The sequence below is a fragment of the Ammospiza nelsoni genome, chromosome 19, assembly GCF_027579445.1.
Source record: "Ammospiza nelsoni isolate bAmmNel1 chromosome 19, bAmmNel1.pri, whole genome shotgun sequence".
Classification (NCBI taxonomy): domain Eukaryota; kingdom Metazoa; phylum Chordata; class Aves; order Passeriformes; family Passerellidae; genus Ammospiza; species Ammospiza nelsoni.
This window is the reverse complement of record NC_080651.1, coordinates 12417262-12434208: the sequence shown is the minus strand read 5'-3', so window position 1 is coordinate 12434208 and position 16947 is coordinate 12417262. Positions and strand designations below refer to the sequence as shown.

The 16947-nt window shown below is 42.0% G+C and overlaps 1 protein-coding gene across 2 annotated transcripts; it reads right to left on the bottom strand.

Moving 5' to 3' along the window:
- Positions 1–572: 572 nt before the first annotated feature.
- Positions 573–15082, bottom strand: SLC16A3 (solute carrier family 16 member 3). 2 transcript variants are annotated; one of them, XM_059485559.1, is made up of 6 exons: positions 14987–15049; positions 10314–10430; positions 8455–8699; positions 7741–7884; positions 6627–7394; positions 573–5322 (listed from the first exon to the last, which is right to left on the bottom strand). In XM_059485559.1, exons 2-6 carry the CDS (start codon positions 10418–10420, stop codon positions 5036–5038), a joined length of 1551 nt encoding a protein of 516 aa, XP_059341542.1. In that variant the 5' UTR covers positions 10421–10430; positions 14987–15049; the 3' UTR covers positions 573–5035. The 2 variants fall into 2 exon arrangements, with proteins under 2 accessions (XP_059341542.1, XP_059341543.1); XM_059485560.1 differs by lacking the exon at positions 10314–10430 and having other exon boundaries at positions 14987–15082.
- Between the last annotated feature and the right edge of the window lie 1865 nt (positions 15083–16947).

Here is a 16947-nt window from a genome sequence, read left to right as displayed (position 1 = left end):
TGATTCACCTGGATGTAGCCTTGAGATTGTACCTTGAGGAACTAGTCCTAGCTGAGGTACCATAGGAGCCAAAAACCCACAACATAAATGTATGCCTGCCCTGTGTTTTCTTAGGAGCTTTCAAATTCTGAAGAGCATCACTTGACAGTGCAGACAGCTTGCCAACATGTCAGTGTTCAAAATATTTTGGGCTTTATAACTCAAGACAGTTCATAAAACTTTACCTGCAGACAAAATCTGGAGCACTATTCGGAGGAGAACATTAATATTTTTTGCACAGCACAAAATTAATTGCTGTTATTTTAAATTAGATGATGCTCTAAAGTAGTCTTCAGGATCACTTACAGCAGAAGCACATATCCATTTTGGAACTGGCCAAACTATGAGTCATGGCAAAAGCAATCCCCTTGCCCACATTAAATTCTGGCTGCCTGTCAGCTGAGTGTCAGCTCTTCTCTATAAACACTCTTGTCCCTGTATAGCTGTTTAATAGGTATGTGCAAATGAAGCCTAATATCCATATTGGGGTGCTAAAGTTATTTTTTTCTGAGCTTATTTTCTCAAACCCACAGTTTTTGACAATCAGATATTTATTTATTCACTACATTTGCAACAGTTTACTAGAAAAGCATAAAAAAATTACTAAGTATAAATATACACATTACATTAAAGTGCATTAACAAGAAACAAAATGTCATCTCGCACAAAATTAATTGCTTCCCATAATCCTATAGACGAGTGTGGCAAAGAGACACAGACACACTATATAAGTCAATACTTACATGTTGTAACATGTAAGAGTTTGCATTCTGAAATTCTTCCTTTTATAATTGTCTACCAAACTAAACATTTTCTTTGGGATGTGCCAATGGGGCATATATGAATTTTGCTTTTTCATTTTGAAGATTGGTTGCTTGATTAGGGGAATGTTCTAATTTATTTTTAAAGAATGATTCTACGTTGCCTAATACCCGTTTGTGTAGATGGAATTTAATATTAGCACAAAATCTCTCCAGTCCTTTACACCATACCTTCATACCATCCATCTCAAGTCTTAACTTTAGGGAACTGGCTTATTTTGAAACAGCTGCATTACTTTAAGACTTCTAGTTCTGCTGAGGTCTTCTAGGCTCCAAATGGGTACAAAATATTTAATTTAGAATTTTCAAAAAAGCAAACTGATCTTTGTATAGGAGGAAGAAAATAATTTTAACTGCTCACTGTCTAATAAATGGGCAAACTGTCTGTAATCTACTCCTGTGGGTATTTTGCCTGTTTACGTATATATTTTTATTCATGTATGTATGTATGTATATACACACATATGTACATATGTATGTGCAAACACACGTATTCTTTTTTATCTAGTCTCTGTGTATTACTGGCATTTATGCACATTTCATCTCCTTGCATCAGGCCCTTACTTTCCTAAGACCCATTACATAATCAATCATACAATACTTTGCCAATAAATTCTATAGTACACAATTTATAGAATGTGTGAAGATCCAAAATGCTTTAAAAATTTTGCTAGCCTGCGGGGTAAAAGACTATTCACTACTTTCAGAGAAAGAATCTTGGAAAACTGTTTTGGGTTTTTGATTGTTTACTTTCCAGACTTCTTAGATATATTCATGATCTGTGTGTCAAAAGAAATTATATATGTTTCAATAGTGTATGATGTTGGAGTAAACTATAATCTTTGGATGCTTCGCAACTTGGTTGCATAATTACCTACATTCCCTTCCTTTTCCTTTTCCCTTTTTTCAAATCACAAAATTTTAATCAGGTGAAGGTGGAACAAAGGTTCATCTGGGTAGATGTTGCATGATACTGTTCTGCCTGTGACCCTGAGCAATCAATGTCTCCTTAGCAATGCTTTATGGCTTCGATGTGTACATCCTCAAAATATGTGGATGAGCACATCTCGCGGACCGCTCTTAAGGGCATCTCAGTGGTATGGAGATTAAAGAAATAGAGTAGCAAAGTATCTGGAAGAATTTTAAATAAGTTCCTTGCTTTTAAATATACAAAATACTTTTTTAAAATATTTATCAATCTATTTAAATATTTACAGTAAGCAGAGTTAAATTAAAAAGGAGCCTGGCTGGACAGTGCTGGGAACCTAAGGACTAGATGCTTGTGGGGTTTAGTTTTGGTTGGTTTTGAGTTTTTAACACACTGGGGTAGAAGGAGAGAGATCTATAAAATAGGAGATGTATTGACATGGACACAAAGGGTTATTGGAGCAGTTGGATACATGCTTCAGCCCAGTCTAGTGTAATGGCCAGCAGGTGTTCGGCCTGGATATCTGGCATGGAGGTTTCCTTCCCATCAGTTTAACGAATCTCTTTCCAAGAAGATAAAGGTAGCTGAACAGAAGGAGGACTGGAGGGCTAGCACACACTTCGGTGTTACCTTGAGTGGAACTGAATGGGAGCAAGGAGCTTAACTGGCTCTAAAACTCTGAAGTACTCTCAAGCCTGCCACTTTGGATGTTGCTAAGAGAGCTACATTAGGAGTTTCTCACCTTTGTATTGATGCTTCTTGCAATTAATTAAAATGATAAAAGACTTTACACTGATAATATGCTTTTTTAAACTGCGTAGTGAATTAAATTCTAACCCTTTTTTTCCTCACAGTCAATAAAGGAGTCCTTTGATTTGACCACTGTCATTCAGTAAGCATCTCCTGCTGTCATAAATACTGCAAGCCATTGGTAGGCCTGTGCTGAAAGCAGCACAAGAGCATTGGCAGTACCAGTCAATGGGATCGGTCTTTGAGTGGAAAAAAATAACTTGTATTGGCAAATGAGGCCTTTCTATTAACACCAGTTTGGCTTATAAGATGATTTATGGTTTCTTGTTGAACCGTGTCTCCTTGTCTTCCTAACTTCTTTTTCTGTCTCAAATCACATAAAATTACAACATAAAATTTTTTCCCGCTTAACTGTAAAAGTATTATGTATGGAAAATGAAACATAGTCTGGAAAGTCAGTATGATAAGCACAAATTACATTCTGTCACCTATAAAGCAGTCTGGACAATTTGCAGAATAACCATTTCATTCTGTGATAACTGCATAGCATTATCTAGCAAAGAAATCCAGTGATCAAAGCACACAGTAAGTCAAAAATGGCTGTCTGAGAATCTGAATTCACCTTTTGAAAGGTTTTTAGTTTCTGGTTTTTGAAACAACAGGGAACTCCAATCTGAAAGCTGTATCAGGCTTTCCATGTATCATCTGAAGCAGCCTCCAAGGATATAATAAATTACTCTGTGGATTCCGTTTTTCTCTTGCCTTCTGGAGCTATCAGTGTTGTGCTTCAAGTACCAATTTAGTCTTTAGCAAACTGGAGCTAAGTTCAGTAAGCAAGCTGTTACAACTGGGAAATACCATTTGCTACGATTGCTGCCACTAAATTAATAAGACTTTAAAATAATGCACTACATAGGATGTAAAACCAGTTTATTCTATGTAGCATGCATTTCTTTTTAAAGTTATATTTCTAACCTTCCAATTTCTGTGCAAGGTTGTCCTAACAATGCAAAACCATTTTGAAGAAACTTCCAAAATGGAAGTTGGTATCATTCATTAGAGAATGGTTCATGGTTTTGGCACTTTGTTTCCATTAGAAATTTTAAGTGGATACTGAGTTGTAAGGGATTAGGGTCTTTCAGTTTTCAGTTATTAAGCAGAACAATTTTGGCACCTGAAAGCCAATATTCCTTTGCTACTACTAAGAAAATTGAATCTGTTACATTTAGTCTGTTTTGAAGATTGTTACTGCAGTTACAAAGCCTATTCAGTTTTTTATAAGCAGATTTAAGAGATGAGATGCAGTAGCATGATTTTATATTTTAAAAAATTACATTTCTTGAGTGGTTTTGGGTGGGAAAAAAAATACAATGCCTTCCTTTTCTATTCAGTACCATGCCATCATAAAAATTATCAACCGTTCTATCATGTTTCCTCAAACAGCAAGAATGGCACTTTGAACTTCCATAGATTAAGCTGGGGGGTAGGGAAGTGGGATAAATGGGGTAGAAAAAAACCTCAAAACTAAACATATTAAAACCTTTCCATGATGCTAACATTGCATTTTATGGATGACTAACATGTTTCAAAGTAGTTCACTCTCTTCCCAAAGTCTACCCACTCTGTAAGTCATCCGGAAACTTGCACCATCATTTCTTTTGTATGCAAAATGGACACTTTTTCAGACTATTCTACTGATCATCTTGTCCATGTTACTTGTAATATTTTTCAATGCTCTAGGGAAATTTTACTGAAAACAGTGCATGGAATTGTGGACTAATTTTGTTTCCTCAAGGTCTGTCAGGATCCATTCTGCTGTTTGGGGTTTTTTTAGTACTATCTCAGAATACCACTTGTGTGATCTGCTGAGGACACTGTCTGTAATGTGCCTTTCCAAAAACAGGATTTCCAGGTGATTATTGCAAAGGTTACAGGTTTAGGCAGAAATGCATTTACATAAATCAAAGTTACAGATCTTATCAAAATTAAATTAGGGCTGAGCCAATTATCTAAAAAAAATCTAAAAAGGTAAGAAATTCTAAAACCTAATGGAGACCTTTAAGTTCCTGAGATTTTTATCCATCTCAAACTCTTTTCCCTTCACAGAGAACGTAGGGAAATTATATTTAGCCACACAACACAGCAATTTCATCAATATTGTCTGAAAACATACATATAATTCCACTTTTCTGAAAATATGCTTTTCCCGTATCTTCCAAGTGAGCAGTTTCTGGTGATGCATAGCAAGAGCCTACTTGTGTTCATAAAAGCTTTTTTAGTTTACATAAAATACATAACCACAATGTTCCACCTTTTACCAATAAAGCTATTTTTCCGGTAAGATGTTGTCCAGCTAATCAGCTTCCAAAGAGACCTGATGAGCTGACTAGCCCCAAGTTACTAAAGCAGATGGCCCAGCCCTAAACTATTTCTGTTTCTAAAATAAATAGCATTGGAAATCTTTCTTTTCTAAACACTTCTCAGTTCCTTGTTATGCTCATACACATGTTTCTGGGTTAGTTACAACTTCGCCATTTTTTTCAGGCTCATCTTTCAGAAACTGCTCCACTTCAATAGAGTCCACTTTGGCATCTTCAGGAGTTTTGTTTTCACATTTGTTTAATTCCTCTCTTTCTGCTGCTTCTTCTTTTGTATGTGGTTCTTCTGATTTTTTCTTAATGCAGAAGAAATTCCCCAAGGCCAATACAAGGGCTGAGGTGGTAACTTCAATTCCAGCAATAATGAAAACAAACATGTACCTCCCCGTTGCATCCAGGAGTTTTCCTGAAAAAGGCAACATTCCAGGTAATTAACAAAAGTGATTATCTTGCAGTGAATATTTTTCTGATTTTTAAAGCATTTTGACTCTCCTGTCTAGAATCACCATGACTACCTAACAAGATTTTTTGAAATAGGATTAAAACAAGTTTATAACAAAATATTTCTCAATTATTTCGGTTCAGTTTAACAGTCACTGACACTACATGAGATATCAAAACACATAGTCTGCTGCACACAGAGGCATGCAGTTCATCTGAAATAAAACTGGCCTCGCCTTCAGATGCGAAAGATCAAACAGATGCTTTGTATTTCAGATAAAAATATGTGCATCCATGGATGGTATCTGTGTCATCTGTATCATGATCTGATCATCATTATCCTCTTGCTCCCAATTTCATTTACCTTTCTACACGGGTAGTGGACTGCCTGCTTAAAACGAAAATGTTATTCAATAGTCAGTCTGGAGTAACTGACTGGTTCTGACACTGGGAAAGGTAAATTTTTACAGGATGCGGTGGATGTGAAAGAACAGGTGGGAGGATATGAAGGAAGTGCCTCTCCAAACCTAAAGATTGGAGGAAGTGCTGCATAATACTGGTTTTCCCATGAAGGGGGTTTTGTTAAAATAAAAATACTTATCTGGTATAAACAGTAAACATTCTATGGCAGTGACCTGGTGGGTTTTGGGAGGGAAAGTGTGTTTCAGTTCAGGGTCTGTAAAATGTATGTTCTTTGATTAGTAATTAATTTGTGTTTGACTTCAAATTAATGAATTTTACTATTTTGTTATGTCCCCTTATTCTTGGGTTGTAAGATGTGCAGTAGAAGCACTCCACCTTCCTTAAATCAGTCTGGTTTTATAGGCCTCCTTGTAGGATTTTATTTTGTCCTTCAGATGTTTTCTTTCCTCCTCCAAATCTACCATGGATATAGAGAATGTATCCTAATATTTCCCAAAGAAAATTGACAGGTTTCATATTCTGAATCCCTGTGAGCTATCTACCAATAAGAAGATCAGTGCAGGGTTTCAGAAAGAAATAGCAGCATCTCGAGATGGCAGTTTAACCAATCCTGAAATAGACCCAAGAAGGAAACAGGTTATTCCATCCCTTCTTGGAGTATTTCAGAGTGCAACTGCAGAAAGCCTTCAAAAGATGTGCAACTGCAGAAAGCCTTCGAAAGATGTGCAACACTAGCACAATCTGCACTTCTTGAGTGACTCGCATCTTTTTCTCAGCTCCCTTATATTTTGTGTAAATTAATGCAATGCACACAATTTTAAATTCCAAGCTAAATGGCATACTTGCCTGCTGATGGTGGGCCAATCAGAACAGCCATAGCTTCTGCCAGGAGCACTAAACCGATAGCACTGGAAAACTTCTGCGTACCAACGATAGCCATGAGAACTTCAAACTGAAGAGCACCTACCATTCCATAAGAAATGCCAAAGAAAATGCAAAAGACCACCAGTCCACCATAATCAACAGACATAGAGCCCATGAGATCTGTAAAACCATTAAAAATCATAGCAAAACTGAAGAGGTAGACACAGCGTGGTCTAACCCATTTAAGACCAGCTACCATTCCACAGATTGGGCGAGCAAAGATATCAATGAATCCCAGAATAGTCAGAAGAAAAGCTGCTTTGGTGTCTTGATACCCTAAATCCTTGGCATAACTCACAACAAACACTGGAGGAACAAAGAGGCCAAGCACCATGATAGATGCTGCTAGTGTATAGATTACAAAACCACTGTCTTTAAACACACTGAAATCCAGAAGTTTTTTCTTCACTTTCTTCTCAGCTGGCTCTTTGGTAGCTTCAGCCTTTTTGGGTGGCTCCAAAGGTCTCATTAGTGCTCCGCATACACAGCAGTTGAGCAGCATCCCACCCAGGATAAGGAATCCTCCTCTCCAACCGTACTCATGCTGTAATATCTGCCCCAATGGTGAGAGAGCACAAAGAAACACTGGACTCCCAGCAGCAGATAGCCCATTGGCTAAGGGCCGGCGTTTGTCAAAGTAACGGTTTAACATGATGAGTGAAGGCTGAAAGTTTAGTGCCAAACCCAAACCTGTAGTAGAGGGTACATAAAAATTAATACTGGCCTACAATATCATTGTTAAAGATATTCTAATTACAGTTTTTCTGACTCATGACTTAAGAGAAAATAGTTTTGTTCCAAATGGACAGAAGAATCCCAAGATAACACAAAGTATTTTACCCCCATAGTATTATTGTACTTTATGATTACACTTCATGCTAATAACAAAAATAAATGATCTTTTAATTTCACATTTATCTGCCATCTTTATAAAAGCCCAGTTGGGTGATCCTTATGCTTCGGGTATTTTTCACTTAAACAAAACTTCAGCCTAAAGCTAAGATATAAGTGAACTCATTGTCAGCATAGTACTTACCAGTAATCACACCTGCAGTTAGATAGATCTGAACGATGCTTGTGCAGAAGGAAGCTATCACCATCCCCATTGAAGCAAAAAGGCCACCCACCAGCATGACAGGGCGACAACCAAAGCGATTGACACATACGCTACAAAGTGGACCTAGGCAAGAAAAGCAAATTACAGTTGCTACAATAAACCAACTTTTACAACTGATTTTTTGATACTTTGTATTTCTTTGGTAGATTTCAAAGTGCAACGTTCATAGTAGGAATCAATGATCTTAAAGGTCTAAGGTCTTTCCAACTTCAGTGATTCTGACTTGTTTTGTACTTTGTCCATAAAGTCAGGCCAATCAGGAAAAATGTCCTTCCCTCTGTAGTCAAATACTTTTGTAGTCAAATACTTTTGACTATTTGTAGTCAATATTTTTTGTCTTCATAGTGCCTTGTGATTTTTCTTTTTCATAATCTTTAGCAGCTACTGACTTACAAAGACATAATTTTAAATAAACTGGATGGGCTTAAAAATCTTCTGATTGATGTGATTATTAGTAATTCTTCCTTGGAATGCCTTATTTGCACACAACTAATGATATGCAGTCATGATACAGACTGTAAACGGCTGTAAGATTTACAAACTTAATTGTATGACAATAATAACTGTAATAACAATAATTGTAATAAAAAAATTGTAATAACAACACTGTTTCAAAACCAGATAACTACTCACCTGTTCCATAAAGCATGGCCAACAGAATGGAGGAAATCCATGCAGTGTCGCTATATCCAATGCCAAATTCCCGGATAAGTTCTTTAAAGAAGACACTAACTGCCTTAGGAAAGGCATAGGAGAATCCTGTGATGATAAAACAGCCAAAAAGGACAGCCCAGCCCCAGCCTCCATCAGGGGCTTTAACACCTGAGGGACCATCATCAGCTACTACAGCTCCCATGATGAAGAAGCTTGTGTGTTCCCTAAGAAACAAAAAGCAATTAGTATTCTAAAATTGCACTACCATTTAAACTAAGGCTTGGAATTATTTTTAAAAAACAGTCTTGTAAATGCAGTGCAATTTTAACTATTTCTTGTTTAGGTTTTTACAAAGCTTGCAAAAGCACATGAAAATGAGATGCACGCAGCTGAGTTTTAAATGAATGGCCCTGCACAGCTCTCAAAGTCAAAGCTGGATTTCATCCAAAGCACTGCTTCATCAAAAAACTGAAGCCGTAACAGCATTTCAGGGGTGTATCTGACTTTCACAAACATGTAATAATTACTGAATTAAAGTCTGCAAGATATTTTATATAAGACCTTTTTACATGAAGCTCCTGGCCTATTCACTTAGGAGACCTGTTGCATCACAAATGCTCTGTGAAATGGAGGACTAATCACCCAGATTTTTTATTCCCCACTGAGGACAGCTGTACAGCCCTGATACCCTGTTATCTTGAAAAGATAGAAAGGTCCCCTTGAGATGATTATGAGCTATCATTTTTCACACATCAAGTTCAAATGATAAACTGCAATGAAAATCCCCAAGAGCCATTTTTGTGGATGCTGGGAGTTAGTAACTGAAGCAATGCTCAGTACAGCTGCCTGCCTGACACAAATATTTGCCATTGTTGTTACTACATGATCAGTAAGAAAAAGTAATATTTGATGAATCTCGGCTCAAATGTATAAAGAACAGGAATAAGATGTAAAATTGAAGCACTTCAGGGAGTATTGTCACTCGCACTACTTTCAAGTTGTCCGAATATTTCATTTGAAGTGAAGGTTGAAAATATTGGGGGAAGGGTTGGGCAGTTTTCCTTCATTTCCATTACCCGTCTAATAGCAACACAAAGTTAGTAATAATACATGAGCACGCTTTGTTGAAATACAGCAACTGGCAATCTCTCCAGACTGCTTATACAGTGCTGGGTGGGGATATTCAGTGCCTTACAGCATTCACCTCTGGGCACAGGCTGGGACTGTCTCCTTTACTGCGTCTACAGCAAAGTTGTTATAAAGGCAGCCTCTGCAGACCTAACAGGGCTGAACCCCGATAGCAAACTACATCCATGCCATATGAAGCGGCGAGTGGCTTTGAGAAGAAACACCGTTAAGAACTATTTGGCAGCACGCTTCTTCCTTTCAGAAGAGAACTGTCCAAGATTTTCAGGGGGAGAGAAGTCAACTCGGCACGCGGCGCAGCGAGCCTGGTGTGGCCGCGGTTCGGAGGAAGAGCCGGCTCCCCGCGCCGCACTCCGACCCTCGGGCAGAGGCTGCCGGAGCCGCCCCGCCCGCGGCCCCGCCTGACCCGCGCGGTGATGCCCCAGCGGGGCGCGCGCGGCCGCCGCACTGAGACGTGCGGGACGTGACTCCCGGGCCGGGGGCGGGCGCTGCCCGCCAGTTGCGCGCGCGGTCCGGGCGGAGCCGGAGCCGCACCCCCGCCCAGCGCTCGCAACCGCCGTTGCCGGAGCCCGGTGCTCCCACAGGAGAGGGAAATATCCTCCTTCCTGGCCGTTCTTGAGCTCTTCCATGCCCAGCAGAGCAAGTCAGCCTGAAAGAGACACATTCTGATGCACCTGCCTTACGGAGCTTACCATCTTTGCCATGAGGAGCAGTCTCTAAAACGGTTTAATGTTTTGCTGTGATGAAAGACGTAGACTTGCTGATGTGAGGGAACCTGGCCTACTTTCCAGCATTTCATAAAAAAAGGTCTACAGGGGAACACACAGTAATATCCATTTACTCTTTACATCACGACTACTACCACATTTGGCAAAAAATCACCACAAGCCAGCACACCAGATCTTCAGGCACCATCCTTTCAAGAGTGATTCACATTTGCACACGCGCGCCTCAAAAACAGCTCTCTTAAAGGGAAAGGCTGCGAGAACTTGGATGGTTCAGCATGCAGAAGAGGATGCTCTGGGGAAGCCTTATTGCACCTTTCCAGTGTTTGAAGTGGCTACAAGAAGGCTGGAGAGGGACTTGTTACAAGGGCATGCCGTGATTGAACAAGGGGGAATGACTTCAAACTGACGGTAGATTTAGATTAGGTATTAGGAAGAAATTCTTTAGTCTGAGGGTGATGGGGCCCTGGTTGCCCAGAGAAGCTGTGGCCGTCTCATCCCTGGAAGAGTTCCAGGCCTGGTTAGACAGGGTTTGGAGCCATGTGGCCTGATGGAAGGTGTTTGTGCCCACAGCAGCGGGTTGGAATGAGATTAAAGTTTCTTCCAACCCAACCTACTCTATGATTCTATAATCAGTGTTATTCATCTGGTTTTCTCCATTGGTTATTCATGTTAACACATCAAAATAAAAAGACCATTAACCAGAACTAAATGAACCCTGTCTCCATAAACACAGCAAGAATGTACTTCATCCTGTTGTGGTGTACCTTACTAGGCTGGGCTGCATTCACCTCCTTAAGAGGTGAATAATAAATAATAAGGAAGTAGTGCAGAGGTTCCTTTACAAAATGTATAAACGAGGGGTACCACCTTTAGAAAAGGCAGGCTTCTGGTTGATCTGCACTGGCAAAATTTTTACTTAGGATTTCACTACAGTGCTGGGATGCCATCAAAGCCTGCTAAGATAGAAGGCTACTGCCTAACTATTGCAACAGCTTGTTTTGTTTTCTGCTTTTGCCAGCTCAGCCCTATTTTAGAGACAAAGGATTACATTTAACTGGCTGCAGCTCAGTTTCATATTTCCACAACAGACATAACAGTATTGTCAGTATTTGTTCCAGATTCCTTCTATCATGAATGGATTCTTGCTTTGGTAATGTGCAAAACAAAGGCAGCATCTGGGGTTTCATCTTCCTGATATTATCTTCTTCTTGTCATGGAAACTAATATAGACTCAGTTAGGAGGAAATATTAGGTAGCATTGTGGGTGGTGTGATGGTGTGGTTTCTGGGATGACGTATTATAAAAAGGAGCAGCTAGAAAAGGCAAAAATCTATTATTTCTGTTTAGCCACTACTCTTATTGGCAACATAGCTGTACTTCATGGTCAGCAGTATGGGTAGGAAGGACACTTATGGGCATGTACACTGACTTATACAGCTTGAGAACTTCGTGTTCTCAAGAAGAATTAATTTCAGGAATTTTCAAGAACAATTAATTTATTCTAACTACAGCTGAAATCTACACAACCTTGACTTTCTATGATACAAATAAGAGATGGTTATCAAAAGTAGAACATAAGCCTCCGAGTAGGGAACCCAGTTCAGCCTAGACTTCAGTCTGGAGCCACACCCAGGTAAGATTTGTACAACTACAAAATAAGGAAGATGGTATAAGCTGAGTAATGTAGACATCCTCCTTCAGTTTTTCTTATCTGTGAACAAAGAAAATAATTTCTCTCTTCATAGAGTGTTGGGGGTATGAATATCTTGAAAAGCATAGGCTGCTTAATGTTGTGCTAATAGGAATTATAAACCTCCTGTATTTGCCCAAAGATATTAAAATCTAAGTAAACAAAATATGCATGTTATTCTTGATTTTAAGGATTCCTAAGACTAACCAACTCTACTGAAATTTTTCAGGAAATGATTCCTGAAAAAAAGTTTTTATTTTAATATTCTCCAGACCCTTATGATAGCCCTCTACATATAGAACAACTACCCTTTGTATTGACATCACTGACATCTGCCTATTCAGCATGACTTTAACGCTTTCCTGCTTCTCCAAAGTGCAAATGCAAAAATCTTTAAATCAGATTTTATTACAACTCAGGTAACTCATAGTAGCCATTTAGATGGGCCACTGGTATAACCCACTAGTGCATTTCCTGTGGCTTACCTGCTTAAATATTAGCCAGTAGAATTATATGTTCATTCCAAAGGCTGTTCCCTACAAAATCATTACCATATTTATCAATGCCTATTTTGACCTCCTGTCCTCCTTGCAAGGCCCCACAGTGACTGCCACGGTCCTATTTTGGCCTCCTCCATTTCAAATCAGACAATTTTTCGAGGTCTGCTGCCTTTCTTAAGGGTTTGCCAGTTTTCAGCATTCTCTCATCTCCCTCTTAGAACTCCTAGAATAATTCTGTGCTGTCTGTAGCTGTAAGTGGTGTTCCATACCAAATCTTGACTATTAATTATTCTCCAGTCCCCATTTAGCCTCAAAACAGCTGTTCACTGTTACTACAGTGAGTAACATTCATCACAAGTCATTAGCAGACCTCACTGACAGTAAATTCACACTGCAATTTTATGTGTAGCAGATAATGATAACCAGTTTAAATTCTACTATCTGGGTAAAGTGCTCTATAGGCAAAGTTGTGACTATTTATTTGCTTGTCCTATTTTATAGAATGAAAAGTTGCAGAATCCCAACTTCACTTAAGAACAACTTACGATTCATTTTCATGCATCATGAAAATTAATTTCAGCTCTGTGGCTGTGATGGCTTTGCAAAATGTTGAAGCTTTAGAAAAACATAAATGCTTGACAATTGCTTATAGTGAAGATGTGTCCTTATATTGTTTAGTATAAATCCAAAAAGTGACAGAGATAGATAAAAACTAATTAAGTGTCGAGTCCTGTCACCAGCTGGGCATCTCTGCTTATTTTTGCAGACTATAATGGAACTACCTTTATATATAACGTGCTCACATGCACATACACTGTATCTCAAGCTAGGTGAGCACTTGTAGCTGAATGTAGTGAGAAAAGATAATCTGTCTCAGAGGTAATTTTACACTTTGGACAGTGCATTTTCATAATAGGGTGTCACACATTGAGATATGCGAATTGCCACCTTCAGTCACAATTTAAAATGCCACCTTTTTATTTCTATAATATACCTTGAGTTGTACTTCTGACTGAACCACAGAAGGTGTACTGTACTAATAGATTCTGATTTACATTTTAAAACCGCTGCCACACTGCTTCCTCTGAAATAAACACTGCAAAACCATACATGGCTTTACTCTATGACATCCTAAATTGAACGGATTGCCCAAGAGGAGTGCATTTCCACTAGTGCTAACGGTCTGCCCCTGTGCGGAAGCTGAATTACTGAAATTCAACTCCACCTTTTTGTGCTTTTTCTTCTCTCCACAGAATTGCTTAGAAGGCAAACCGCAGACCCCTTCAGGTGGATTGCGAGCAGCATCAAAACAAGGCTCTTTCCCAAGAGATGGAGGGGCCTCGGCGGCCGCCGCGCGGGAGGGGCCGTGGGGGAGAGGGCTTGGGAATACAATGGTGGCGGTCGCGGCGTCGCCACGGCCACGACCGCTCGCGCGGCGCTCCGGGGCGGGCACGTAGCCCGCGCAGCCCTCAGCCGAGGCGGCTCCCGGGGAACGCTTGGGTCGCCGCCGCAGGCAATGCTCACGCAGACCGGGGAGACGCCGCGCGATTCCGCGTCCGGGTGCCCCACCGTTCTTAGTGTGCTCGCTGAACCGAGTAACGGGGCTCCTGCCTGGGGCTGAGACGATGTCCTTATGAGGGAACAGTCCCTCAGACTGCTCGTCACTCGCTCTGACGGACCTGAACGGTCACCGCTATGACAAAAAATTCCGAAATTCACCTCCGAGGGCTCTACACTGAAACAGGAGCTGAGCAGTAGCGAAGGGACAGCGGAGGCGAGAGACCCTCGTCCCCCAGTAACGGTGTGAAGCCACGAATGGCGGAAACAAAGCCCGAGCTCGCGGGCGTCCCACGAGCCACCGGTGTGGCACTGTACGTGCCCTCGGGCAGGCGGCACTACGCGCCTAGGCGTGACCCGGCTGCCAGAGGGGAAGCCGGGGGCCACGCTCTCTCGTAGCAGGCGGAGTGGTGCTCGGTGGCCAGCACCGCTCAGCGCCCGGACAGCGCTTTCAGGCTGGTGGCTCTGAGGACGTTGGGCGACCCATACGGCAACGCGGGTTTCCCGACGAAGAGCTGAGCCCGCGTGGCCCCACGAGCGAGGAGAAACGCAGCCAGCGGGACGACGCCGCGCCGACCCTCGTGGGGTGGTGCCAAGGGGTGCGAGAACAGTCGGCGTCGTGCCCACGTCCCCACCGGCGCCAAGCGTAGCCTCTGGGCAAAGGATGAACCCGTGACTCTTACGCCGCGCTTTGCCCAAAGCTTGGGCGGCGCAAGGGCTCATCCGCCGGCCCGGAGACCCCCACGCAGAGAAGCGCCCTCGGTCAGGTCGGCGCTCTGGGTTCGGCTCACCCGTCTCCGGACCCCCCACTCCGCGCTCCACGCGGCGTTCGTCCCCGTGCCCCCGGCAAGGACTCCGCAGCATCACGCACGACGGCCCCGCCTCAGTACCTGAGTCACGTCCCGCGTCTCGGCGCGGGGATGCCCGTGCTGGCGCCGGACCGCAGCCCGCTGTGCCCCGTGTGCCCGCGCAGAGCCGCACGGCCCGTCTGCTCCCGGGCTGGGGAGCGCTCCCGCGCGGCGGCTCTGGGGCTGCTCGCCCCGCCCTCCACGCGGGGCGCGCCCTGGGTCCTATCGCCGCCGCGGCGACTCCCCCTCCGCCACAGGTTCTTCGGCGCCCGGGCCCCGGCTGCGCGCAGCGCGACTCCACCGGCGCCGGCTCCGGGCGGGGCCCCGGCGTCTCACAAGGCATCAGCACGAGCTTTGCGCTGCTTGCATACAGTGCAACGCGGGGCTGGTCCCTGCCGGCACGAATGCTGCGCTGGCTGTCCGGAGGAAGAGGACCTGAGCAGTGGACTTCAACTTATGAATGGATTTCTGCTGTTGAGGTTTGTTCTGTGCTGCCGTTTCTGTTTTATTGGGAGCGATCAGTTTCCTCATTGTCTCCTCCCACGAGAATTACTCCTACGAGCTTCCTTGCTTAGTTGTTTTCTTCTTAGAAATTTGAGTGTGATATTTTGTATATTGAATATTGAATATTCTGATATTGAGTGTGCATTCTGTAGACAACCATTAGGCTTCCCTCCTCATCCTTTACCAAGGGAGTAAATATTATACTACTCCCTGCAAATACGGTTTCATAACATACTCCTCCTTTTACATCTGGATGGAATGAGCTTTCTGCATTAATCTCTTGGGACTCAACTGGGATTCCTACAAACGTTTGATTATAAAACTGATGTGCTGATCTATGAAAGTTGTGGTGGGATTCTTAAAGGCACCGAAAGTAGCACTCCTATGGATACCTGGGGCTTAGGAAATTCAGGAGTAGGTGACTCCATTCTTTTGTGTGCTTCTAGCACACAATCCAATATATACGGGAGTGACACCACACCTTAAATCCTGTGTTTGGTTTTCACTCCCTCACAACAAGACAAACATTGAGGGGCTGGAACATTGCCAGAAAAGGGCAACAGAGCTAGGGAAGGGTCTAGAGCACGAGTCTGATGGACCCTAGCTGAGGGAGCTGGAGAGACTCAGCCTGGAGAAAAGGAGGCTCAGGGGACCTTATCACTCTCTACAGCTACCTGAAAGGAGATTGTACCAAGGCAGGCATCTGTCTCTTCTCCCAGGTAACAAGTGATAGAACAAGAGGAAATGGCCTCAAGTTGTGCTGGAGGAGCTTTAGATTAGATATTGGAAAAAATCTCTTCTCCAAACAGGTTGCCAAGCATTGGAATGGCATGTCCAGGGACGTCATGCAGTCACCATCCCTGGAGGTTAACAGCTGAACTCAACGATCTTGGGGAAAAAAAATTCTAAATGATTCTAAGATTCCTATAACCTATGTGGAATTACACAGGGGTAGGAGTCTAAGTAGGAGAGGACAAGTAGGATACAATATTGTCTTTTGAGAACTAGGATATCGCACAGATTAGTAGCTTCCAATGTAAAACCTACTTGCTGAAATCATGTAATACCAAGGCAGGAACTGAAGCTCTTTTAATGACTTAGAAGTTTTTTCTTTCCCTTGTGCATTATGTTTGCATTGGCTATTGGTTCAATTTTGCTGAAGTATAGTACCCATTTGTACATGCTTAAGGATTCATTGCATTAATGTGTGAAGATGAGCAAGGCCATGTGGTTTATTTTAAGTAGATAACATACAGACAATAAGACTGACACTGCTAATCTTAAAGACTAGTAAAAGTAAAACCAGTTTTTGACTGTCCACTGTTATCTGAATTCAGGCCATTCACTTGCAGACTAGGTGTATTCAGATTTCAACATCAATCCCTGAAATGACATTGTAGTCTGTAATCTTTTTTACTCACCATTAAAGTTTGTCTGTTTGGGACACTACTGAATCACTGTAAGTTATCAATTACTCATTTAGGGAACTAACATGCATT

Coding starts and splice junctions, on each gene's coding strand:
- SLC16A3 (XM_059485559.1), bottom strand. CDS start 10,420: ATGAAATGCTGGAAAGTAGGCCAGGTTCCCTCACATCAGCAAGTCTAC. Junction 8,700..10,313: donor TGCTCCTCATGGCAAAGATG/GTAAGCTCCGTA, acceptor TTTGTTTCTTAG/GGAACACACAAGCTTCTTCA. Junction 7,885..8,454: donor GGCCATGCTTTATGGAACAG/GTGAGTAGTTAT, acceptor TTTCTTGCCTAG/GTCCACTTTGTAGCGTATGT.